This window comes from Magnolia sinica, chromosome 5 (assembly GCF_029962835.1).
Source record: "Magnolia sinica isolate HGM2019 chromosome 5, MsV1, whole genome shotgun sequence".
Taxonomy (NCBI): Eukaryota; Viridiplantae; Streptophyta; class Magnoliopsida; order Magnoliales; family Magnoliaceae; genus Magnolia; species Magnolia sinica.
The window spans coordinates 28,604,829-28,630,313 of record NC_080577.1 but is presented as its reverse complement, the minus strand read 5'-3'; the positions used below and the strand labels follow the sequence as shown (position 1 = coordinate 28,630,313).

Sequence of the window (25,485 nt, the reverse complement as noted above, 5' to 3'; positions counted from 1 at the left end):
TCGCAAAAAAGGAGGGTGTTGAACACAAATTGAAGATGCAATATGGGGGATGACATACCTTAAATCAAGAAACTGCAAAATAGACCTTCTTGATCTGTCAAAAGCATGTTGCCAAGCGCCTCTACTATCACAAGAAAAAGAAAAGGAGACAACGGATCTCCAGGTATAAGGCCTCGGGAGCTTCCGAAAAAGCCTTTGGGGAATCCGTTGACAAGGATCGAGAAATGAGCCGACCTAACGCATTCCCAGATCCAACACCTCCATTTCAAGCCGAATCCCAACCGCATCAACGTCTAATCAAGGAAGCTCCAATCTACGTGATCGTAAGCCTTTTCGATGTCTAACTTGTACATGACGCCTTTATTTCCCTCTATATGTCTAGAATGAAGGCATTCATGCGTGATCAAGGCACAATCTAAAATCTGACGCCCCAGGGTAAAGGCACTTTGATTCGCCGAAATGACACTTCCTATAATGTTCCAAAGCCTCGTTGCCAAGACTTTCACCAGGATTTTATACAGTCCCCGTATTAGGCGGATTGGTCGAAAATCCTTCAAAGAATCCGCACCTGATATTTTAGGAATGATAGCAATAAAGGAAGCACCCAATCCTAAAGATAAGCGACCCCCTTCATGAAATTATGAACTGCACAACATCATCCTTTAGCATATACCAAAATATCAGAAAGAAGGCAAGCGGAAACCCATCCAGACCTGCCGCTTTGTCCCCTCCTAGCACATCGATTGCAGCTTTGACCTCTTCTTCCGAAAAAGAAGCCTCAGGGGAGGCAGCCTGGGGCTCAGAGAGACGCTTGAAAGCCAGGTAGTCCAACTAAGGTCTTTTCCAATCTCCCCCCTTCAAAAGATTCCCATAAACCCGGGGAATTTCTGCATATATATTTTCCTTACCCTCTATTCAGCAGCCGTTAATAACCACATTGCTGATCTTGTTAATCCTAGCACGTGCACACCGCACTTGCAATGTTGTGGAGAGGTTGAATCTGTCTGAGAGTTCAACAAGGGACAGCTCCTCTACCCCCGCTTTGATATCTAAAGACTGGATCTTGTCGAGAATATTTATCGCTTCTATGTCTCGACTGGTAAGGATTTCTTTTTCCCACTTGCTGGTTTTTTTTCTTCAAAAGGATCAGCTTTCTGGAAAATTTGAATCCAGAAAATCCTTCCTTTTAGAAAGATAGCCACCAGACTTTAGTGCTCTGCTTAAAACCATCAATATCCAGCCAGCTGAGTTCAAACCTAAAGGGCTTCGGTCCCCAATTCTCCTCAACCACTTCAAGAAGAAGCGGAACATGATCTGAAACTGGCTTCGGAAGGGCTCTTTGATGAACAAATGGGAAAGAGTCCAACCACTCCGGCGACACTAGGAATCGGTCTATTCTGGACATAATCAGGCTAGATTGATTGTTGGACCACGTGAACTTGGCTCCATCCACCAATTCTTAAGATTCAATCCAGTCGGAAAATCTGCACATAATATTAGAGACCCGTCTGCTAGTAGATTTTTCCGAAGCAAACTGGGTAATGTTGAAATCCCCTCCAATACACTAGGGACCCTGAAACCTCGATCGAATGTCAAAGATCTCCTCCCAGAATTCAACCCTGTGATCTTCCCAACTAGGACCGTGCATAGAGGAGAACATCCAGACATTGCCTGAAGCTTCTCTTTAAGCAAGAGAGACAAAGTAGGTTCCATGCCACTAGTTGGTTTTCGACCATATTAAAGCATCTCGAGCAATCAAAATTCCTCCTAATCTTCCCGTGGCATCCAGGTGAATCCATTCCACATAACTAATACCCCAAATAGTTCCCAACTACGCTTGACTGAAGCCCTGAACTTTAATTTCCTGGAGCGTTAGTGATGGGGACATCAGGTGCACACGCGCACTCACGCCGCCTCCCCTACGCACGTACGTACGTAGAAAGAGGACCCCACCATCGATCTGGCTCAATGACGTCCAGGGAGGGCCTCCTAACTAGAAGTCAAGTTTTGGTTCAGAAAAGTGGCCCGATAGTTAAGAAAAGCCCACCATGGGATCTCATGATCGTGGCCCACTCGTCGGATTGGTTTTATATTTTAAGTTTTGCTTATTGTTATTATTTAGAACATTGTGAACGCTTTAGATTTTCTTATTTGGTTTTTATTTTAGTTTACTTCATCGCCAAGTAATAGGTGTCACACATGGTGCGAGTTTTTGGGTATAGGGTTCTCCCTATAAATAGGCACCCCTTGTAGTTCTTTTCATTCATTGAAGTTAATAAAAAATTCCTGCTTTATTTTTCTGCTCTCTTCGTGAGTTGTGGAAGAATTCAAAAGTGGGTGCGAAGCCCTCCCTTTTCGAAGGGCTAACTATCGTGGTGCGAAGCCACATCGATCCCAATTCACCCCCATCTTCCATCATCTTTTTTTCCATCTTCCCCCACCATCCGTACTTCGAATTTGTCCTTTTGTTGCATCAGATTTCTTTATTACAGCAGGTTTCCAGATTTTAGCCCGCAGGTGAGCTGAAACTTCGGCGGAGCACCACGCACAAACCGTACATCGGATCGAGCTGAGATTTGGGAGTTTTGGAGTCCATCCCTGGCCGACTAGGGCCAAGGTGGCCTTTTTCTGAATAGTGGGCCCCACACACGTGCGGCCGAGATCACACGCACGTCCGTCTGGGCCATTGTTGCTGTCCACACGCGGGATCATCTTTTGGCTCAGGTTTTTATCCTCTTTTATCCTCTCATAGCCGTTTTTTTCATAAATCTTAACCCTAGATTACATGATCCCTAATTGATTTGCCCCTTTTTATCACCTTAGGGTTCCTTGAATTGAAATTAGGGAATCCCTTGGATTAGGGACTGATTTTTATGCATGAGTAGTTGATTTTATTTCCCTTTGACATCGTTTGGTTTATAATTTTTATTGGTCCAGTCCTAGTCTGTGTTGGCTTGGACCCGCATAGATTCCCCTTTAATTGAATGTTTGGATTTTCATGTGGGATGTGGAATTTGTATGATTGTTTCTGAATTGGTGTGATCTAAGCCAGAAATCTTGCATATTATATCTAAATTCACGTCCTGCATCAAATTTGGTATCAGAGCCTAGGGTTCTTGTAGGGGAATTCATTACATGTTTAGGGTTTGGTTGTTTATGTCCATTACGCATCAATTCTCATCATATATGGCTGTTTAGAGGTCCATAAACCCTGAAATAAGCTGCTGAAATTTTCTGTTATCCCCTTATTTGAATTATTTTAGAAATTAAATTAGTTTTCTATTTCTAGGTTTAGAAACTTTACTTTTCTGTTTTTTTATAAACTAATTTTTTAGAAACTTTCTTAATCTGTTTTTAGAAACTAATTTCCTTTCCTTTTTCTTTTTTAGAAACTAATTTACTTTCCTTTTTCTTTTTTTAGAAACTTTTCTAATTTATTATTATTATTTTTTTAGAAGCTTTCCTAATTTGTTTCTTTAGAAACTTTCCTTTTTCGTTTTTTAGAAACTAGGTCGATTCTTTTAAAAAAAAAAAAAAAAATCTCTTATATTTTGACAACTATATTGCTGAATTTTGGTTGGCACCCTACACTAAACATGGAACAATTGCAAGAGTCATTAAACAAGTTGTCCCAGGAGTTGGAGTTTATGATTAAGCGCTTGGAAATGGACCAATGCTTTGAGCAGCTTGATGAACGCATTGCCCGACTAAAGACCATCGCCAGGACAAACCCCACCATTGGAGTAGATGTCCAATCTCAGGCAAGTGGCCTGAAGGATAGACCAATGAATGGAGTTGGCCAAGGAATCAGTTATGTGTATGCACCCATGTACCCACCCCATGAGGGACATCAAGACCACTATTTTAAGGGGTACAACATGTGCAGCCTTGTGACTGGAGAGAGTGCACCAGATGTTAGTGTAGAGTTACCCGCTGAGGTCATTCTGATAGTCGATGAGTTTCATGATGTTTGTCCTGATGATCTACCGGATGAGTCCCCTGGGAGGAATATAGAGCACACCAGAACATGGGACACCGTAATACCTACAACCGAGTTTACGTTGAATAATTTTGTCAATAGGTCCACAGGTCTAAGTCCTCGTGAAGTCGTTACTGATTATAACCCTAGGAAACTTATTGATCTTGTCCCTATGTCATTGTCCCATAGGCCGTCAGAGTCTGCAGAGTCTTTTGTGCATCACATTCATTCATGGCATCAAGAAATCAGGCAAAAGATCATGACTAATAATGAACATTACACATTTTCTACAGACCAGTACAAATGTTTCAAAGGATTCAATATTGGGGACTGTGATGGTCTGCATCAGGCCCGAGCGGTATCCTTCGAGGGCCGTTCGTAAGTTACACGCATGTAGCGCTGGACCCGTCAAAATTATAAAACGAAACGGTCTCAATGTGTATGAGGTAGATCTTCCACCTTCCATGGGAATTAGTTTCACATCCGATGTGGAGGATTTAGTTACTTTTTAGGGGACCACTGATACTTTGTCCGGCCCTTCGTCCACCCATCCTGATTCCCCATATTTATCCCTTGAACCATGGCCCATTCCCAACCCATTTTCCCAGCCTCTACCTCCCATATCTATTTTTTCTAACCTTTCTTCCCAGCCTCTACCTCTCATACCTACCCTTCCCGACCCATTTTCCCAGCCTCTATGTCCCATACCTACCCGTCCCGACCCATTTTCTCAGCCTCTACCTCCCATATTTGTCCTTCCCAACCCATTTTTCCAGCCTCTACGTCTCATACCTACCCGTCCCGACCCATGTTCCCAGCCTCTACCTCCCATACCTACCCGTCTCGACCCATCTTTCCAGCCTCTACCTCCCATACCTATCCTTCCCGACTCATTTTCCCAACCTCTATATCCCATGCCTAACCTTCACACACCTAAAAAGGAAATAGAGGATATCCTGGACCATCAGATAGTTTCAACGTCGGACGGCGGGTCTCAGAAGTACGTGGTTAAATGGAAGTCACGCCCAGCTTCAGACAGCACGTGGCTCACTGAGGAGGAGCTTCAGAGACTTGATCCTTACATCCTGGAGCAGCTCAGGAGTTTTATTTCGCCAGTGACGAAATCTTTGCAGCTGGAGAGAATTGATGGGGACATCACGCGCACTCACGCCTCCTCCCCTACGCACGTACATACGTAGAAAGAGGACCTCACCATTGATCTGGCTCGATGATGACGTCCAGGGAGGGCCTCCTAACTAAAAGTCAAGTTTTGGTTCAGAAAAGTGGCCCGATAGTCAAGAAAAGCCCACCATGGGATCTCATGATCGTGGCCCACTCGTCGGATTGGTTTTATATTTTAGGTTTTGCTTATTGTTATTATTTAGAACATTGTGAACGCTTTAGATTTCCTTGTTTGGTTTTTATTTTAGTTTACTTCATCGCCAAGTAATAGGTGTCACACATGGTGCGAGTTTTTGGGTATAGGGTTCTCCCTATAAATAGGCACCCCTTGCAGTTCTTTTCATTCATTGAAGTTAATAAAAAAATTCCTGCTTTATTTTTCTGCTCTCTTCGTGAGCTGTGGAAGAATTCAAAAGTGGGTGCGAAGCCCTCCCTTTTCGAAGGGCTAACTACCGTGGTGCGAAGCTACATCGATCCCAATTCACCCCCATCTTCCATCATCTTTTTTTCCATCTTCCCCCACCATCCGTACTTCGAATGTCCTTTTGTTGCATCAGATTTCTTTATTACAGCAGGTTTCCAGATTTTGGCCCGCAGGTGAGCTGAAACTTCGGCGGAGCACCACGCACAAACCGTACATCGGATCGAGCTGAGATTTTGGAGTTTTGGAGTCCATCCCTGGCCAACTAGGGCCAAGGTGGCCTTTTTCTAAATAGTGGGCCCCACACACGTGCGGCCGAGATCACACGCACGTCCGTCTGGGCCATTGTTGCTGTCCACACGCAGGATCATCTTTTGGCTCAGGTTTTTATCCTCTTTTATCCTCTCATAGCCGTTTTTTTTCATAAATCTTAACCCTAGATTACATGATTCCTAATTGATTTGCCCATTTTTATCACCTTAGGGTTCCTTGAATTGAAATTAGGGAATCCCTTGGATTAGGGACTGATTTTTATGCATGAGTAGTTGATTTTATTTCCCTTTGACATCGTTTGGTTTATAATTTTTATTGGTCCAGTCCTAGCCTGTGTCGGCTTAGACCCGCATAGATTCCCCTTTAATTGAATGTTTGGATTTTCATGTGGGATGTGAAATTTGTATGATTGTTTCTGAATTGGTGTGATGTAAGCCTGAAATCTTGCATATCATATCTAAATTCACGTCCTGCATCAGTTAGCATCTGAGCTTTATACCCCTTGCACACATCTTTAATTTGGGCCATTTTCTTATTATTCCCCAGGCCCCACACATTCCAAGAAATTATCCTCATTTGGGAACAGCTCTACCCCTTATCCCCTTCCTTCTTCCCGGTCCACCAGAGGCAAGATTCATATCAGGGTTTAAACTAATCAATTCCCTGCAACCGCTGGCATTTCTGATAGGATTCCTAGGAGAATTGAAATTGTTTCTGGGATGGCCACGTTCTTCCACACCTGAAACAGAGCATTGTAATCTTCTGGGCAATCTCCAGAGGACATATTGATCAATCTCCCAAAATGACCAAGGGCCTCCCTAATCCAGCGTTTCTCTTTGACAACCTCCAACATAGGTTCCCAGCTAGGCTTGGACTTGTCTTCAAGAGTGAAGACCTTATGAAAATTAAATTGAGTGTTGAATTTTTAGTACTTATGGGACAATATTGTGGAGCAAATGGACATAAAGCTTTCCTCCTGGAAATGCAAGCTATTAACCCTTGGTGGCCGCCTCACTCTCATCAAAGCATGCCTCTCAAACCTCCCCGCTTACTTTCCATCCCTTTTTAAGAGCCCCAAGTCTGTACTAAATCGTATAGACGAGCTCTAAAGGGACTTCCTATGGCAAGGGGGAGCATCCAATAAGAAAGTTCCATCCAATGAAATGGTCTGAAGTTTGTAAGCCCTCTCGGAAAGGGGAGCTGGTATCAAACGTCTAGGCTTGGTTAATTCTTCCTTATTGGGAAAATGGGCCTGAAGGTTTGGTACTAAAGAAAATAGCCTGTGTAGGAAGATGATCATTGCTAAATATGGGACCTCCCCCTTTGGGTGGTGGACTAGGGACATCCTTATACAGGGCCTCGGCCTCGTGGAAATCCAAAGCGGGGGCTGCTCCCAGGGTCGTCTGTGGCATCAGCTTCACGTTGGGGGATGGTTCCAAGGTGCAGTTTTGGGACGATGTTTGGTGTGGTAATGTTCGTCTCAGGGATGTTTTCCCTTCCATCGTGAACCTCTCCTCTCACAATGACATCTTCGTGGCGAATTGCTTTTGTTTCCAAGATAGTGGGGGAATTTGTGATGCAGGACAATTAACCACTTGCTCTAAAAGCTCGAACTGATAGAGCCTAGCGAATCAATCCCTTTATCTCACAGCTCAAGCCCCACATCGCATGGGTTAGGACTTAGGATGTCGATCAAACCCCCCTCGTAAGCCCCACATCACATGGATTCCGCCTCACACGGGCCGCCCACCCCGAGTGTGCCCCTGCATCCCACAGGCCACCCCACTCGAGCTCGATGTGAAAATGCCCCTGCATTAATCACTCCCGATGAGTAGTCTCGAACACAAGACCTCCCACTCTGATACCACTTTTATGCTAGACAATTAATCACTTGCTCTAAAAGCTTAAACTGATAGAGCATGGCGAATCAATCCCTTTATCTCATAGCCTAGGCCCTACATAGCATGGGTTAGGACCTCGACCGAACCCCTCTCCTGGGCTCCACATCACATGGGTTCCGCGCCTCACACGAGCCTATTGCCTCAAGTGTGCCCCTGCATCCCACAGGACACCCCACTCGAGCCCGGTGTGAAAATGCCCCTACATTATTTTGGCTTCCCCCTTGTAGAAGAAACCTTTCCAATTCCGAATTTAATGATCACACACCTCTCCTTTCCTTCTTACAGAGGATTGTTCCTATTCAAGGTGAAAAGGACTCTCTGCTTTGGAATCATGTTAAAAGCGAGGTGTTCAAAGTCTGATCCCTCTACTCGATCTTGTCCGCTTTGACACAGTCAGCCACACCTTCTATATCTGGTCCTACAGAGCTCCTCCCAAAGTCTCTGCTTTTGCATGGCTATCAGGGGACAATAAAATCCTTACCATTGACAATCTTCACAAAAGATCGTTGATCATTCCTAACGAATGCCCGATGTGTCTTCGAGCGGAGAAATCTATCAACCATCTCTTCATTCACTACTCCTCTCATGTTGTGTGGTCCGGCATTCTCGGGGAAGCTGATACTAGTTGGGTGATGCCATCGTCGATTGAATCCTTTTTTTTTATCCCGAAATGCTTCTAACAATGGTCCCCTCAACAAGAAGAAATGGAGAGTTGCCCTATTAGCTTCCTTATGGGCGTTGTGGCTGAAGCGTAATAGCCATTGTTTCTGTAATCGTGGTTCTCCTACGAGTGTCTCTAGCAAGGTTGTTGCGTATGCCAGGGAGTGGGTTCACCGATTGGTAGTTCTAAGATATTTTTGTTTTATTTTCCTGTTTTTCTTTTCCTTTGTATTGTTTCTTTGCTTTTCTAGTTGCTTTTTGCCTTTTGGCCTTAATAAAATTTCATCTTTCAAAAAAGAAAGTACTGAAAAATCTATTTGTTAATTTGCCTGGAAAAATATTTTTAAAAAAAAGCATCAATGTCTGAAAATAAGCACTCCTTTCACAAAAACTTGTTTGGTAAACATGGACCACAAATGTCTGAAAATTGGCAAATTGCAATATGTGCCCCAATTGTGTCAATTAATATCTTTTGTAGGGTATGAGACGGAATCTGCTATTGCTATGCTACCAAATTCGTCATAGCTATGTCCAAGGCATTGATTTTTTATTATTTTTCTCTTATGCATTCTAGCAAGAGAATGCATTCCACAGTGGATGGCAGTGCCGCCTACAAAAGATCGCACCAATTAGATCATCAAATGGACTCTTCCATGGCCTACAAAATGGATGGTTAGAACAAAAAAATAACCCACTTGTAATCAATGTGCATGTGCAGCTCACTAGTTCACTTGTTGCTACCTTGATACATGGCATATGGGTCAGATCAACATGTGCCTTATGCATAGATCTCTAACGCATGTTTGGCCTGCTCTATAATCACAAGTCAATAAAAAATATCTTAACCCCTCAATGTACATTCACCATGATTTTTATTTGCCATCCAACCTATTCAAAAGGTCACACAGACCTAGATGAAGAGAAAACAAAGACCCCCAAGAAGTTTTCAATCGTAGGCGTTCAATCTCACCTGCTTTTTGTTGTGTGGTCTACTGGAGCTTTGGATCTACCGAATTGTTGGGCTCATGCCCTAAAATGATCTCGCAAAATGGATGGTATGGATGTAACACATACATCATTGTGGGAACTACAGAACTTGGTGACGTCAAAACACCACCGAGGTCAGTGGTGTGTGGCACACCGCGCAATCTACTTCCGCTAGTTAGAACACGGCACTAGGTCAGTACCGTGTTGACGTGGAAAAGTTTTGTGGGCCCCACCATGATGCATGCATTACACGGCCTATCTATTTTGTAAGATCAGTTTAGCACATGAGCCCAAAAATGAGGCAAATCCAAGCTCAAGTGGACCACACCACAAAAAAAAAAAAAGTGGGGATCAAACGCCTACCATTGAAAACTTCCTAGGGGCCACAGAAGTTTTAGATGAAGTTGATAATTGTGTTTTCCCTTCCCAGGTCCGTGTGGCGTTATGAACAGGTTGGATGGCAAATAAACATCATTGTAGACCCTAGGAAGGTTTCAATGATGGGCATCATTGTTCCCATTGCTTTTTGGTGTGGTCCACTTGAGCTTTGGATCTACCTCATTTTTTACATAATGCCCTAAAATGATCTGGCAAAATCGATGGACGGTGTGGATATAACATATATATCATGGTGGGGCCCCACAGAACTTTCCCTTCTCACATAAGCAGTAATATGTTTTCAAAGGATGGAAGGGTAATATTGTCTTTCAAAATGTTGATAGGGATATTTTTGTCAACAGTCAACCAAAAACTTAAAGGAAAATCACTAACCGCATTAAAGGATAAGTGATATGTGAAGTGGTGATATGTGAAGTGGCGGAAAAAAAAAAAACCACCAATTTTAAGTGATTTTTAATATTATGTGCTTATTCATTTATCTTTGCCAAATGGTCTGAATCCTCAAAATCACTGAAAATGGCAATTTTCAGTGATAAGTACTGAAATTAAGTTTTACCAAACAGCACCTTAGCCCTTTATTGTTGAAAAAAAAAAAAAAATGTAGCATACTACAGCGGTGCTAAAGTGGGTATTGAAGCATGTATTGCACAGTACTTTTAAGCAATATAAGCTAGTATAATGGCACATTGCACTGCCTTATTTATAGAAACACATTAGAAAACTGAAATTCAACCCTTTTTTGGACTTAAACACATGTTTAGCACACTTTGGGACCCACAGGATTAGAGGTGTACAGGAGTTGAACCGAGTAGAGCTTGGCATAGCTTGACTCGGCTCGGCCACTAGCTGACCCCAACTCAAACTCGACTCGGCTCGGTCCTCAAGCCTGACTCACCGGCTCGGTTCGATCAGCAGCTAGGGCCAGTTCGAGCCGAGTTCGAGCCAAGATCAAGCTTGTGCGGCATTTTCACAAACACATGGAGTGCATTTTCAATTTCTTATTGCATGTAAAACAGAAACAACTGTTTACAGGCATTTCATCAAACACCTTGTAGGCAACATCAAAATAAAGAAAAGTGTATTTGTACCTTCCTTGCCACCAGCCGACACTTCGTTGAGTCATTTCATCAAACACTTGGTGAGCAACATCAATATCAAATTAACCGAGTCATCAAATTGGTTCGATCCGAGTTCGATTCGATTTGGGATTCGATCCGAGTTGAGTCGAGCTCGGGCAAGCTCGAACTCGGTTCGAAATTTTTTCGAGCTCAAAAAATCAGCTCGACCCGGCTCAAACTCAGTTTCGAACCGAGTCGAATTGAGTTTTTTCGAGTCGAGTCGAGTGAGCTAACCGAACTAACTCGGTTCGCGTACAACCCTACATAGGATGGGCCATAAGAATCACAGTTTGGGCCTTTGTGACACATTGTTTGGGGCATAGGAAAAACATCTTTAGCACATGCAGGATCCACAGGATGGACCATATGAATTACAGTTTCAGCCCTTCTGACCCACATATTCATCACACACATTGTTGTCTTTCCATCTTGTATTAGTTTCTTTTTTTAAACGAATGGCACTAAACTATATTAAGAAGAATGAGAGAACAACAATAATAGAGAAGGGCAAAACTGCCACCAGCGAAAACAAGCCAAAAAAATACTCGGCACTTTACTAAACTGCCTCTGGAGCTCTATGTCATCGTTGTGTACCATTCAAACTGAAAGAGAAATTTTATAGGATAGCTATAAGACCAGCCATCCTTTATGGTAGAAAATGTTGGGCAGTTAGGGAAAGAAATGTTCATAGGATGAGTGTAGTAGAAATGAGGATGTTGATATGGACGAGTCGCAAGACAAGGATACAATTAAAAATTAATGCATTCGAGGGAACTTAGGAGTTGCACCAATTGGTAATAAGATGAGGAAAAGTAGACGTAGATGATTTGGCCATGTGCAATAGAGACAAAGAACGGTGCCGGTTAGGAGTGAGTCAGTACAAGTTGAAGGCTCTAAAAGGGCAAGAGGAAGGCCGAAAAGGACGTGGGTGGAGGTAATAAGAAAAGATTTGATGACCTATGGTCTAACTGAAGTTATGGCCCTTAATTGAGTGGAATGGCAGAAAGGGATTCATATAGCCAATCCCAATTAATTGGGACAAAGATGATGATGACGACTTTAACTAACTCAAAAATCACAAGCTCTAGCAGATGAACTCCTTTAGCTAGGACATCTGCCCTAGAGTTAGCCGCACGTAAGATGTGAAAAGAAGTAGCCAAGATACTAGTGAGAAGCTCTAGCACTTTATCGACTACATTGGATAACTTCCAAGGACCACAACCTGCGTTCATCCATTTTAACACGATCTTAGAATCACCGTTATCCACTGACGGACTCCAATTATGTCTGACCGATAACCTTAGACTCCGCACACAGAGGCAGCCTTAGCGAAGTATGAATCTTCTAGCTTGGATCAGCTACTTGGATAAATTCACAACACAGCTTACTTGCAAACATTAGTGTTGGATGGTCTCTCCCCCTCTTTTTTCCTCTTTTTTTTAAGTGGTGTGGGGGGAGGGATGGTGTGAAAAACAAATGAAAAGCAGAGACAAGGCAAGGGCAGGCCACCAACAAGTGACCCTCCCATCACTTCCTCGAACAAGGCTAACGACTACCAAGAGAATCCCCCAAAAACAAAACTAACCCAGAAAATATTCCAAAAATTATTATTATTATTATTGATACAGGTGCCTTCATTAGGTGCTCCCATCAGGAACAACCCCTCTCCATTCGCACATGATGTCCTTGTATAAGCAACCCCTAAAATCCAGTCTAGGAAATGTCGAGCCCATGCTCACCAAGGTGATACTTCGCTTAATTGCTTCAACCAAAATTGCTTTGCTTTCAAAAATTCTTCTGTTTCTCTCCCTCCACAAACCCCACATGATGCCCATACAGGATGGTTACTACATTTCATAACCTTGATCCAATTCGGTTGTGGTGCTAGTTTGTTTCTTTTTTGGTTAGGCAAATTCACAGCATGCAAGACTCTTTTTTCTTTTTTTTGAAAGGGTTGCAAGTCTTATAAATCAGATCTGGTGAATCGAAAGGGATTTGCCATTTTTCTTTTTGAAATTACCTAAGGGATTTGCCTTTTTCTATTGATACCTACATATTGGACCAAAGTATGTAACCAACCCCAATTCGTTGGGATAAGGCTTAGATGACAACAATGATATTGGATCCAAAAATTCTTGAATGAGATATTCAACTCCAAGGATGAGTCAAAAAGAAATCATTATCAGCTCTACTTTTTTTAATGAAGAGAATGAATCCTTTTATCCAAGGATCAGGAAAAAAACAGTCCTGATCTCCTGTGGGAATGATTTGAATGATCCAAAACCAAAAATAGTGGTATTTGCTAGCAACAGCATAAAGGAGGCAGTCAATCAAGATAAAGATCCCAAATCTGATTCAAATCCAAAATAGCACCAATGGGTATATAAGAAAAGAATCAATCTTGCAGCAGTTCTACAAGTTTTGCACAGTCTAAATTCCACGATAAATAAAGGCTCTTCAGATTTATTTACCTATCCTTCACATGCTTATACTTTATCTACTGCAAGGCGATTCTATTACAAGAACTAAGGGGGAAGAAGAGGACCCTAGATGGAGAGAAGCCAAGCCAGTAAATGCAGGGCATATGAAACCAAGCTCTAAACAAGTAACAATCTACTCCATAATTAGATGATCGACAACTCAGCCATATGCTTCGCATTAAAGATTTCAATCTCCCAACCAATATGGCACATTGAAGCCACCATGGTTGAAGTAACATCCCTTTAAGGCACCTATATTCACATCATTAATTCTTTCATTAGTTCCCACAATTAGTTATTCAAATTCAAAACTGTTGACAAACCCTTGCACAACCTACTCTATAAAACTCTTATAAATGTGCATGTATGCATGTGGTGGCCACCATAAATTAAATTCAAATGCTGTGAAACACAACTTACCAGCCTCTTTTCATCAACTGAGCACCAACAGCAGAAACCTTTGCTTGTACGTAGGCATCAGTTGAATCTGCATGTTTCATGACAAAGCAAAGGCAAAAGCTGGACCACCGGGGAAAAAAAAAAAAAAAAAAACAAAGAAAAAAAAAATTAGTCGTTCACATAATCTACAAAATATTTAGCTCATGCTTTCAAGAGATATTAATATATTGGAAAAAAAAAAAAAATCAACTGTCATTTTTTTTTCCTTGTAATGTTGATAATAATAACATTGTGTTAAACACAGGTGTAGCATGTAGGATGCATATATGAATGTTATGCCTGTATGAAAGACTTGTAAGCTTACAAACATACGTTATCAAGCCTCTCTTATCCTCAGGTGTGAGGAATCCCCATTCCCGTATTGCTGCATCTCGGATTGCTGCAGCAGCCTGAAACCTTGCATTTGCAAGCTGAGAATTTTCTGAAACAAGTCTGAGCATCATTAGTGTGAAGTAGACCAATCATTTTATATCATAGTAAGAATGAAGGAGAACACATGCCGAAATGGACACAATTTCAAAGTTTAAATAGTCTCTCTATACGTGGAGAGTTGCTGCACACTGGTGCTATTAGACACATGGATCGCCAAAATCGTCAATCTGGATGGTTCATTAGGTCATAGCACTTTTCATAGCCACCATTTAAAATGCATATCCTTCCCAACTGATCAATACCATACAAATGTATCGTCTGGATCAAAGAAGGTCAAATGATCAACGTGGTTAGTGGTTAGTAACGGAGTCCACTTTGTAAAATATATGTCCCACCCCACAGAACTATTTTGATTAGATGACCATGACCATCCCATCCATGAGTTGGCAAATAAATTTAAAAAAAAAAAGAGAAGACAGTTTTTGGAACATGGAAGGTTATCATCCTCCAATCACCTGATTTTTTCATGGTGAGCCATGAAGAGTGTGGGAACAGGATTTCTTTCTTTTCTTTTTTTGAAAAGTAATGGAACCTTCTTTTTTTTTTTTAAGGCCTAGGAGAACATAAGTGGCAAAGAATACAGCTGAAAAGGAAGCAACTACAACCCAAAAAGGTAAGATAATTTACAGATATCAACAGCCTTTAAACAAGAGGCCCAATCCACCACATCTCACTTGACCTTGACAATCCCCAGCTCCAAACCACATGAATTCCGGAAGCATCAGTGGTTCCTTTCTCCACAAATAGTGCATAAAGCAGCCATTAAAACTAGCCACCAAACCACTCTCCTTTCTTTCCTGACCCCTCCTCCGTGCCAAGGCCAAAGGAGGTCTGCTATGGATCTCAGCATCATCCACGAGGTTTGAAGGATGTTCAACAGGCCGGTCACACCTTTGAAGCAAAAGGACAGTGAATGAAGAGGTGATTTATGGACTCCACATTGCTCATGCACACCAAGCAAACATTGGGGAGGATCATGAACCTTCGTTGGAGGTGTGACTGTGAGCACTTTCATCCTACCCACTAACCACACAAAGGGCGCAACCTTAGGGGCACCATAGAATCAAGTGAAGGAAGTCTTGTACCCGGTGTTTAAATTATCGGCAACAATATCGAATTGTCGCCGATAATATCGGTATAGGTGGGTATCGAAACATATAACCCCCTTTTTCATCTCTCTGCTGGATATCGCCGAAATCTCGCCAATAATATCGTTTTTTTAATATTTTCAAAAAATCGCCGATAATTCCATGTTCCCACCAACCATGGGTGGGGACTTTAGCCAACTACCTCCATTTTTTCAGATCAAAGGGCAACATTTTCAGCAATAAAATCATTGAAATCCAAGAAGAAGAAAAAAAAATACTTGTTTTTTCGCTCAAATCTGTTTGAGGATGCCAATTTCAGAGCTTGATAGTTGTTGATTGCAGATTGGCAACCATTCTTCAAAAGGAAAGAATGAAACCTCCAAAAAAATCGGATTCTCTGTCGAAAAATCCTCCAATGGCAACTTCTCCAAAAAGAATCGGCTTGCCAACCTCGAAACGTGCTGGTAGGGCTACGAAAATCCGGAGATTGTTGGGAAAATGGAGGATATTTCAAAATTTTGGATCAAGGGAGAGGGATTTTCGGGTTGTAGAGGAAAATGTGGATGGGTTTTCGTTTTTAACCCTTATTAAGGGAGCCGATTACGAATTGGGTTGCATACCTAGTACCCTTAGCGTACTGAGTAGACTCCGTGGGGCCCACCATCATGTATGTGCCATATCCGCACCATCCATCTGTTTTTCCATATCATTTTACGGCATGGTCCCAAAATTCAAGAATATCCAGATCTTGTGGACTACACTACAGGAAATAGTGTGAACTAAATGTATACCGTTGAAAACTTCTGGGGTCCACAAAAGTTTTGGATGAAGCTAATATTTATGTTTTCCCTTCATCCATATCTTTATAACCTTATGAATGGGTTGGATGACAATTAAACATCATTGTGGGCCCTAGGGACGTTTCAATGGGGGACATCATTAACACAATTGTTTCATGTGGTGTGGTCCACTTAAGCTTTGTCTATGTTTCAATTTTGGGCCGAACCCCTAAAATCAGTGGAAAATGGATGGACGGCGTGGATTAGCCACATACATCCATACGGTCCATCCCTGTGAGCCCCATAGTCATGGGTCCCACCCACCTCGGTGGATTCGGGATCTCACCTAATCCACTCTACAAAAGCACTCTACGAAAGGCTTTCGTAGGAAGTTCCTACGCTGGGATGCTAGGTGGGGTCCACCATGATGTTTCTGAAAAATCCACCCTGTCCATCCCTTTTTCCAGATCATTTTAAGACATGAGCCCAAAAACCATGTGGATCTAAAACTCAAGTGGGCCACATGAGAGGAAACTATGGAGATTCAATGACCACCGTTTAAACATTCATATGGCCACAAAAGTTTCGTATCAGGCTAATCTTTTTTGTGTTTTCACTTCATCCCAATGGGAATGAACTTATAAACGGTTTGGATGGCATATAAACATCAAGGTGGAGCCCAGGAAGGTTTCAAGGGTAAGAAACTCTTTCTCCAGTTTTCCTTCTCGTATGGCCCACTTTGAGTTTTGGATCCACCTAACACTTGGTCTCATGTCCTAAAATGATCTGAAAAAACAGATGGACAAGGTGGATTTTTCAAAAACATCATGATGGGCCCCACCTATCATCCCGATGCAGGAAATTCCTGCGAAAGCGTTTGACCAAAAACAGGAAGCAGATTAGCTTGTGTACCACGCACCACCGACCTGGCTGGTGTGTTGACGTCACCAAGTTATGTGGGTACCATCATGAAGTATGTGTTATATCCCAACTGTCCTTCCATTTGGCGAGCTCGTCTAAAGGCTTGAACCGGAAAATAAGACAAATCCAAAATCAAGTGGACCACACTGCAAAAAGTTCTGGGGGATTAAACGTATACCATTGAAACCCTTTTTGGGGCCATAGAAGTTTTGGATCAATATGATATTTGTTTTTCCTCTTCATCCAAGTCCACGTAATCTAATGAATAGATTGGATTGGAAAAAAAAAAACGTTATGGTGGGGCCTACGAATGTTTTAACGATGAGAATCATTGTTCCCACTGCTATCTGTGGAATGGTTCACTTAAGCTTTAGATATGAATCATTTTTGGGATTATGCTCTACAATGATCTCGTAAAATGGATGAACGGTGTCGATATAATAAATACATCATTTTGGGGGCCATGTAACTTTGATCTCCTTTGAACCGTTTGTACAACTAGGAGCTCGAGAAGCAGCAATGCTCGTCTTCGCACGACATGTACCCACACCATTCAGATCAGTGTTGTGTGGTGCACCAGCATTTTGTCCACTCTGTACTGAGTAAACTCTGTGGGGCCCACTGTGATTTATTTATTTTATCCACTCTATTCATCCATTTTACCAGATACTTATAGGGTTTGAGCTTAAAAATGAAGTATATTCAAAGCTCAAGTGGGCCTTAGGAAAGTTTCATCGGTGGAAATCATCATTCCCAATGTTTTCTTTGGTGTGGTCCATTGGAACACTGTTTATGCTTTAATGTTGGGTTCAACCCCTAAAATGAGTTGTAAAATGGATGGACGGTGTGGATAAAGCACATACATTCATGATGGGCCCAACAAAGTTTACTTGTTACGATAGAGTAACTCAGTACGCAATTCGAATTCTCGCAGCTATTCCCTCCTTGTGTTAAGTGCACACTTGGTTCTATAGGGTCCATCTCATTGTAAGCATTATATATCTACACCGTCCATTCTTTTTGTCATATTATTTTGGGGCATGGGCCAAAAAACAATGCGGATCAATATCTGTAGTGGACCACACCACAAGAAACAGTGCTCCTTGAATACCCACCATTAAATTTTTTATAGGGTCCACCATAATGTTTATTTGACATCCAACCTAATGATTAGGTCATACAGACCTGGATGAAGGGAAAAAAACATATATCATCTTGATCCAAAACGTTTGTGGCCCCCGAGAAGTTTTTAATGGTGGGTGTTCAATCAACATTGTTCCTGTGATGTGGTCCACTTGAGATTTCGATCTACCTCATTTTTGGGATTATATCATAAAACGATCTGGGAAAATTGATGGACGGCATGGATGAAACAAATACATCATGGTGGGGCCCACAGAGCAGTGACCAGTAGTCATCAATTGTCACTAGCAGCATCACTAGCCAAAATGCGTCCCTTTCATGGGAGCAATTAGTGAGACCCTGGACTATCTCAAGACGGCATGACCCTTACTCTGGGGCCCACTTTGCAATATTTATTTTGTATCCATGCCGTCCATATATTTTTCCAAATCATTTCTAGGCATTATCCCAAAAATGAAGCAAAATATTTTGACAATCCAATCCGTCCTGTATGTAGTATCAATCAGGAGCAAAATGTCGTCTAGATCAAAAAAGGAAGCAAAGGACATTGGGTGGAAACACAGACGGCCAGTGGAGGGGAATAAATATGGAGCCATATGCAAATACTGTGACCAAGTGATACGGAGTGGGGGGGTGTCTAGGCTGATGGAGCATTTGGCTGGGGAGTACAAGAATGTGAAAGACTACCCAAGTGTAACAAAGCCAATGAGAGAGGAGGTGAGAAGAGTCTTGGCTGAAGCGAAGTCACACAAGCAACAGTAGGGAGAGAGATCTGAGGGAGGAGCTATGAGGTGCTATCAACGAGCAAGATGACGACGACGGCGAGGGGATCGCATATCCCGATGACTATGTTACGACTCGGGATAAGAGGGAGTTCAAACAAGTGATTCGTGAGTCTCGAGCATCGGGGTGGGAGGGGGAGCAAAGGAGACAACTTGATGAGAGTAGGTCGTCGTTTGGGAAGTCCCACAATGATGCTGGTGGGAGCAGCATAGGGTTTGAGGGAGGTAGTATGGGTGGTAGTGGTTCTAGCGAGCATGCCCTACAATGCTTACAACGTGCTTGTGTCATAGATGCACCCATTGCAGGTGTTAATCAAAAGAGATTTAAAAATGTAGAACAAGGGGCTTAAGGAGAAAGTAGGAGGCGTTATATCTTGGTGGTTCATCTCAAGCCATGTACTAGCAAATGCAGCAGCCAATCCTCACTTCAAAAATATGATCAAGGAGGGGCGGAGTGTTGGGCCCAGCATGAAGCCTCCAACACCACAAGAGATTCTTGGGGTATACCTCAATTAGGAGTACGAGGAGATGCGGGCTTGGGTATGTGGACGAGCCGAACTAGAAGCAATATGGAGTAACAATCATGTGTGATGGGTGGACGGGACCCACGAAATTGTTCATTATCAATTGCATGGTGTATTGCAGAGGGCAACCAGTTTTCCTCAAATCTATTAATGCATCAACCAAAATAAAATATCACAAATACATATGATCTCCTGAAAGAAGTGGTTAAAGATGTTGGGTCCGAGAATGTCGTCCAAGTTGTGACAGACAATGGCAGTGCGTTCGTTAAGGCATGGAAGCAATTGATGAGGAGGTACAATCTCTATTAGACCCCGTGTGCAACACACTGCATTAATTTAATGCTCGAGGGGGTAGGCCAGAGGGATTCTGTCAGGAAGACCATCGAGGATGCGAGGAGAGTGACGAACTTTATATACAATAACTCATAGTTGTTGGCTGCAATGCATGAGTGTTATGGAGGGGACATCGTTAGACCAGGTTCGACACAGTTCGCCATGAACTCCATCGCACTAGACAGATTATATAGGCACCGTGTAGGTCTCCGGAATTTGTTCGGATTTGAGAAATACTTGGAGTAGAACCAAAGGAAGACTGAGGGTGCAAAGAAGGTTTCAAAGATGGTGCTTTCCGATTCCTTCTGGGATAGGGTTCACATCGTCGTTTCCATCCTGCATCCGATCTACAAGATCCTACGAGTCGTAAATAATGAGATGTGGCCTTCGATGGGGTTAATGTACGAGCTTATGAGAATTATGAGAGAAAGGATAAAGACTGCAATCCCTAATTCGCACCAGTGGGTGATCGATATCATCAATGAATGATGGACCAGGACCCTCGAGCATCTACTCCACCAAGCTGGTAAGTTTGTTACGTTTACCCATATTTTTTATCACTTGCACTTGCACTTTAAGCATTACTTCGGTTTGCATGTTAATGCAACTGAGTAAATAATATTTGGGTTTCAGCATACTAGACAAATCACAAATTCCATCACAAACGCTACCTCCATGAGAATAATGATTTGATGATGGTCGTCCACGAGGTGTTCAAAAAATTGTTTCCAGAATCAACAGCGCAAGCAGAATTTGATAACCAGGTATTGCAATTTGAGCAGATTTCGCTAATGGTAATTGATAAATTAGATTTTCTTCCTTATAGTTTCTAGAAATATGAGTGATTAAAAATAGTAACCTGTGAATCCGTGTTTACAGTTGTTGTAGTTTAGGGATGCTACGAGTACGTTCTCATCCGCACTAGCAAAAGCATCGACAGAAACGATATTGCCATGTGAGTATGGTAATATAATTAGGTAACTGATTTTTCTGTTTAAACTCCAAACTAAAACAAGCTTCTCATAAATATATAGGTGAGTAGTGGGCGATGTACGGAGTCGACACACCCACACTGCAGTTATTGGTAGTATGTGTTCTCGCACAGACTGTATCCTCTTCACCGTGTGAGAGGAATTGAAGCACATGGTCACTCATACACACCAGCAAGAGAAACAGGCTGGCATATGAGAAGTTGCAGAAACTCATTTACTGCCACTACAATATGAAGTTAAGAGAGAGGCAGTTGCGGCAGACTGAGACATGGAGGAAAATTTGGACCCGCTCAACCTATTGCCTATAGGTACCATGGCACAGATAAGTAATGATGATGCGGACCCACTTTATGAGTGAGTTAAATCAGCTGATTTAGATTATGCGGAGGGAGCCCCTACTCTACAGGTAGCAGAGGGAGCAACATCTCTTGATATCGATGTCGATCAAGTAGTAAGCTAATAGGGGGCAGATACAGACTCCTTTGATCCTTTTGTGAGGAGTTTGGCACATTCCAATGAGGGTGAGGAAGCATCTTCACGGCCCCCTCCCCATCATCAAGTCGTAGTGAGTGATGATGATGAGACTTAACCCCGACTCAACACTAGTCGTGGGGACGACGGCAGCAACGATAGCAGTGATGAGGGGATGGAGGCACCGGCACTAATGTAGGTAGTACTATTAGGGGCAAAGGTGGCAGTGGTGGGAGGTACACAACAGGTCAGAGTCAGTTGGCCAGTTCACTGAGGAGCAATACTTTGACCATACCACTCAAGACGAAGACCATGGATCTCGTTCACCATCAAGGGTGAGAGCATCAGAGCCCACATATATTTTTTAGCATCATTCGAAGAAGAAAGCCGGACGTGCAGCGGCTGATGCTCTTGCACGCAGCTTGTCATCTATGAACATCAATTCAAAGCAGGGGAGCTCCGCTTCTGTCCCACCTTATGCGCATGGGGGATATCACGGGTATGGGCATGGCGGCTCAGATATTCAGTCACACTTATCTACCCATAGATACGAGCAACCGGTAGATATTTCTTCAAGTTATGAACCTTTGACAGGAGGATATTCGAAGTACCGGTATGACTAGCAACAATACTACCAAGGAGTCAGAGTTGGACTTGATCTATTCCCTCAGGACCCTACTCAACAAATGTCGTCGATCCATGTCAAGCAGTAACCACGTCTGGGCGTACTCGTACAGTTGCAGGGGGACGACTATCAGAGGTACATCAGGGAGTTCATCAATTGATACGAGCAGAGGATGACCTAGGAACAGTACTGCCAATATGTTAGGCAACAGTACCACGCCCAACTACAACGGATCCAGATGATTACTATGAGCCACCTCATCACTTCATGTGGGGATGAAATATGGCTAGAAAGGTGTACTTTTTTAATTCATTTACTTTTACATGTCTTAATTATTGTAAGATAGCTGCATTTGTATTATATAAACTCATTTTGGTTATTGTTGGAGTGATTTCTTATGACAGTGCATGCTTTTTGGACCCTATTAAATGAAAAGTTATTATTTAATGCATTCTTTTTGCAAATTTTTCATTCCTGAATATACAAATATGTATTTTTAGGCATGTCATGAAGTTTCACTAAAAAATTCCACCGTTTTCCTCATGCTTCCCCCTTTTTCCCTGCATTTCCGGTTATCGACGATAACTATATTATGTCTTTATCTCCGGCCAACGAAACTTGTAGCGACATCGACAACTCGAACACTGCTAGTACCTCATCTCTCCCAGAAGAGGTCCCCAAAGCATCTCATAAAAAGAGCAGACCAAGAAGAGAGCGGATTAGTTTTTAATCCACACAAGCCTATCATTTTCACCCAAGGAGGGGAAACATCCATTAAGATGCTCTAAGAGCCTAATAAAATCATCCACTTCCTCATCCAAAAGGTTCCTTCGAGGGAGGGACTACAAAACAGCACCTCCACAAATGGAGAAGCAGCGAGCCAAAGTGATGTTCTTTTCTGTATGGACCCAAGCAAACCTTGGAAACTCCAACTGAAGAGGTATGTCACCATTCCACAAGTCTCCCCAAGACCGGATCAGCAAACCATCAGCAAGAGAGAAGATCCCTTCTTGGAACATCAGAGCCACATTGGCAACCATTTTCCATAAACCGGATGCCTTGTAGAGAGAAGAATCTCTAACCCACTATCCCCCATCCTGGACATTATATTTTCTAGTGATTATTTCTCTCCACAAGCTTCCTTCTTCCAAGTTGAGACTCCAAATCCATTTTCCAGGAAAGGCGTTGTTCATGATAGACAAGTCCCTTATACATGCTCGCTAAAGGTTTGCACACATCATCCCGTTTCATAAGATGAAATTTATGCTTGTTTTCGGCTCCACGCCACACAAAGTCTTGTCTTAGTCTACACAATCTATCCAAAACTGATCTTGGGCATCTAAAGAGAGACAAAAGTATATTGGCAAGTTTAATAATGACCTTTTATAACGTTAACCGCCCACCCTAGAAGAAGTATCTACTCTTTCACATAAATAGTTTCCTTTCTACTCTTTCAATGACCTTGTACCAAAGGTGCTTTATAGGTACACCAACGCAAAGGAGCAAGCCGAGTTAAGGGGAAAGAACACGCGCCACACCTCAAGATCCCCACCAGTCTCACAAATTCCAAACAAATACCCAAAAGCTCGCTTTAAATAGATTACCTTTGGACTAGAAACCTCTTTGAAACATCTCACATTTTTCCTCAAATTGTTTGCCAAGACTTCATTTGCATCGCAAAACAAAATGGTGCCATCGGCGAACTAGAGAGATATTTGAGCTCCCATGTTCACCACCTTGTACTATTTGATAAGGCTAGTCGAAACACCTTTATCCAACATTTTGCTAAGGGGTCTACAATCACCATGAAGAGGAACAAGGAGAGCGGGTTTCTCAATACCTTGAAGAAGCCTTTTGGGGACTAGTTTACGAAATCAAAGAATCTGGCCAATCAAATCGAATGCACTCCTAGATCCGATTTCTCCCCTTTTGCCCACAAACCAACCCCCTCAACATGTAATCAAGAAATTCTCAATCAACATGATCAAAGGACTTCTCAATATCCAGCCTGCAGATTATGCCTATTTTGCCTTCTGTGGGCCGAAAGTCAATACACTTGTGAGTTACGAGAGTGCAATCCAAGATCTATCTCCCCGTTACAAAAGAGCCTTGGGATTTGGAGATGACATTTCTAGGACCATCTGGAACCTAGAGGCTAGGATTTTGGCTAAAATCTTATATGAGACCCCAATGAGACTTATAGGACTAAAGTCTTTTAAGTTATCCACACCAACTTTTGGAAGTGGGAACAAGTAAGATCAAATATTAAACTATACACCTGAAGTGTAACAATTGCGTTATTACACACCAAAGAGCACATAAGCACATAAAAACTAAGTATACTACATACTTTAATTTCCTCGCTCATTTGGGTAGAGATTGCTCAATATAAAGAAAATTGTAACCCTATAAACCTCCTCTTAAGTTAACATTGGCAACAGTCACACTAGGAGAAAGACTAAAATCTTAGTTGTACGGGAAATGTCAATAATCCAAACAAGACTCCAAGGACATGAATTCACCTTTACCGCTAAAGCCTAGCATTTGCCACATATCACTCCTAAAATCAAATGACCCCCCAAATGATCCTACAAAAATATCTTACTCCTTTTAGGCCTTGAGCATCAACTTAACCTCCGCCTCATTGGAATCACTTACCCCAACAAAGTCCAAGAAAGCAACCCCAATCACTCCTGTCATGCTAAAAACGCCAAGAATTCCAACCAGCCTAGGTAACTCCTCAAGCTACCATCTAATATAATTTAATGGTATCCAACAAAGGACTAATCCCTTAAGGAGAACTTTTTTTCTCACATGGAACAGAAGAGAGAATTCACTAACAAGGGTGGGCCACAGACCAATCAAGGTAAGGGATAGGAATCACTAATGCAAACTAAGGATTCCAAAAAGCAACCCTTTGTTAGAGAATTGCAATGGCATTGACTCCCATATACACATGAGTAAATGAAATAAGCATAAAAGAGGTCAACCATCTAATCTCATTTATTAAGAAAGCTAGCTTCCATGGGACCAAACAAGTTTGCAAAACGCATCCACCATCAAAGGCCTAACAAAGTGTAAGTCCCAAAGAAGTCCTTTTGAGTAAATTTCCACTCCAGTTTTGATCACCACCAACTCCACATCATTTGAGTCACCATTGCAAGACAAACGAAAGAACATCAACTTAATTACACTACCTTCTACTTCCACTTAACTTCAGTTCAAACGAATGGGATTAGCCGCATCAAAGGCATTCTAGATTCTAATTTCAAAAGAAAATAAGAAGAAGAAGAAGAAGACTAACCCCACAAACTCTTTTCTTACATCAAGCCCTATGAATGATGCAATTCATAATTCTTTCTACAATCTTGGACACAGTTAAAACTTCCATTCCTAAAGATCCAGTTCTTTAGTTCAATATACCCCATTAGTAACCTAGAGTAACATTCTCCTCCTTCCACTAAAAGGTTCTCTTGCCAAACGAACAAAACAAGTATTTTTCCAAAAAATGCATTTCGGAATAGACACAAGGAGGA

The 25,485-nt window shown here is 42.2% G+C and overlaps 1 protein-coding gene across 15 annotated transcripts in view; it reads right to left on the bottom strand.

Moving 5' to 3' along the window:
• Positions 1 to 25,485, bottom strand: part of LOC131245863 (uncharacterized) — a 103,730-nt gene that overhangs the window by 62,746 nt on the left and 15,499 nt on the right. For 14 of the 15 annotated variants that reach the window (XR_009171019.1, XR_009171018.1, XR_009171016.1 and 11 more), the window contains exons 3-4: positions 14,172 to 14,280; positions 13,821 to 13,919 (exon numbers count right to left, since the gene is read on the bottom strand). Coding sequence is in view for 7 of the 15 variants with exons in the window: in XM_058245603.1 (XP_058101586.1) it covers positions 13,821 to 13,919; positions 14,172 to 14,280 (208 nt within the window). In the remaining 8 variants the exon portion in view is untranslated. The remainder of the gene's footprint in view (positions 1 to 13,820; positions 13,920 to 14,171; positions 14,281 to 25,485) is intronic. The other variant, XM_058245600.1, reaches the window with a different exon arrangement.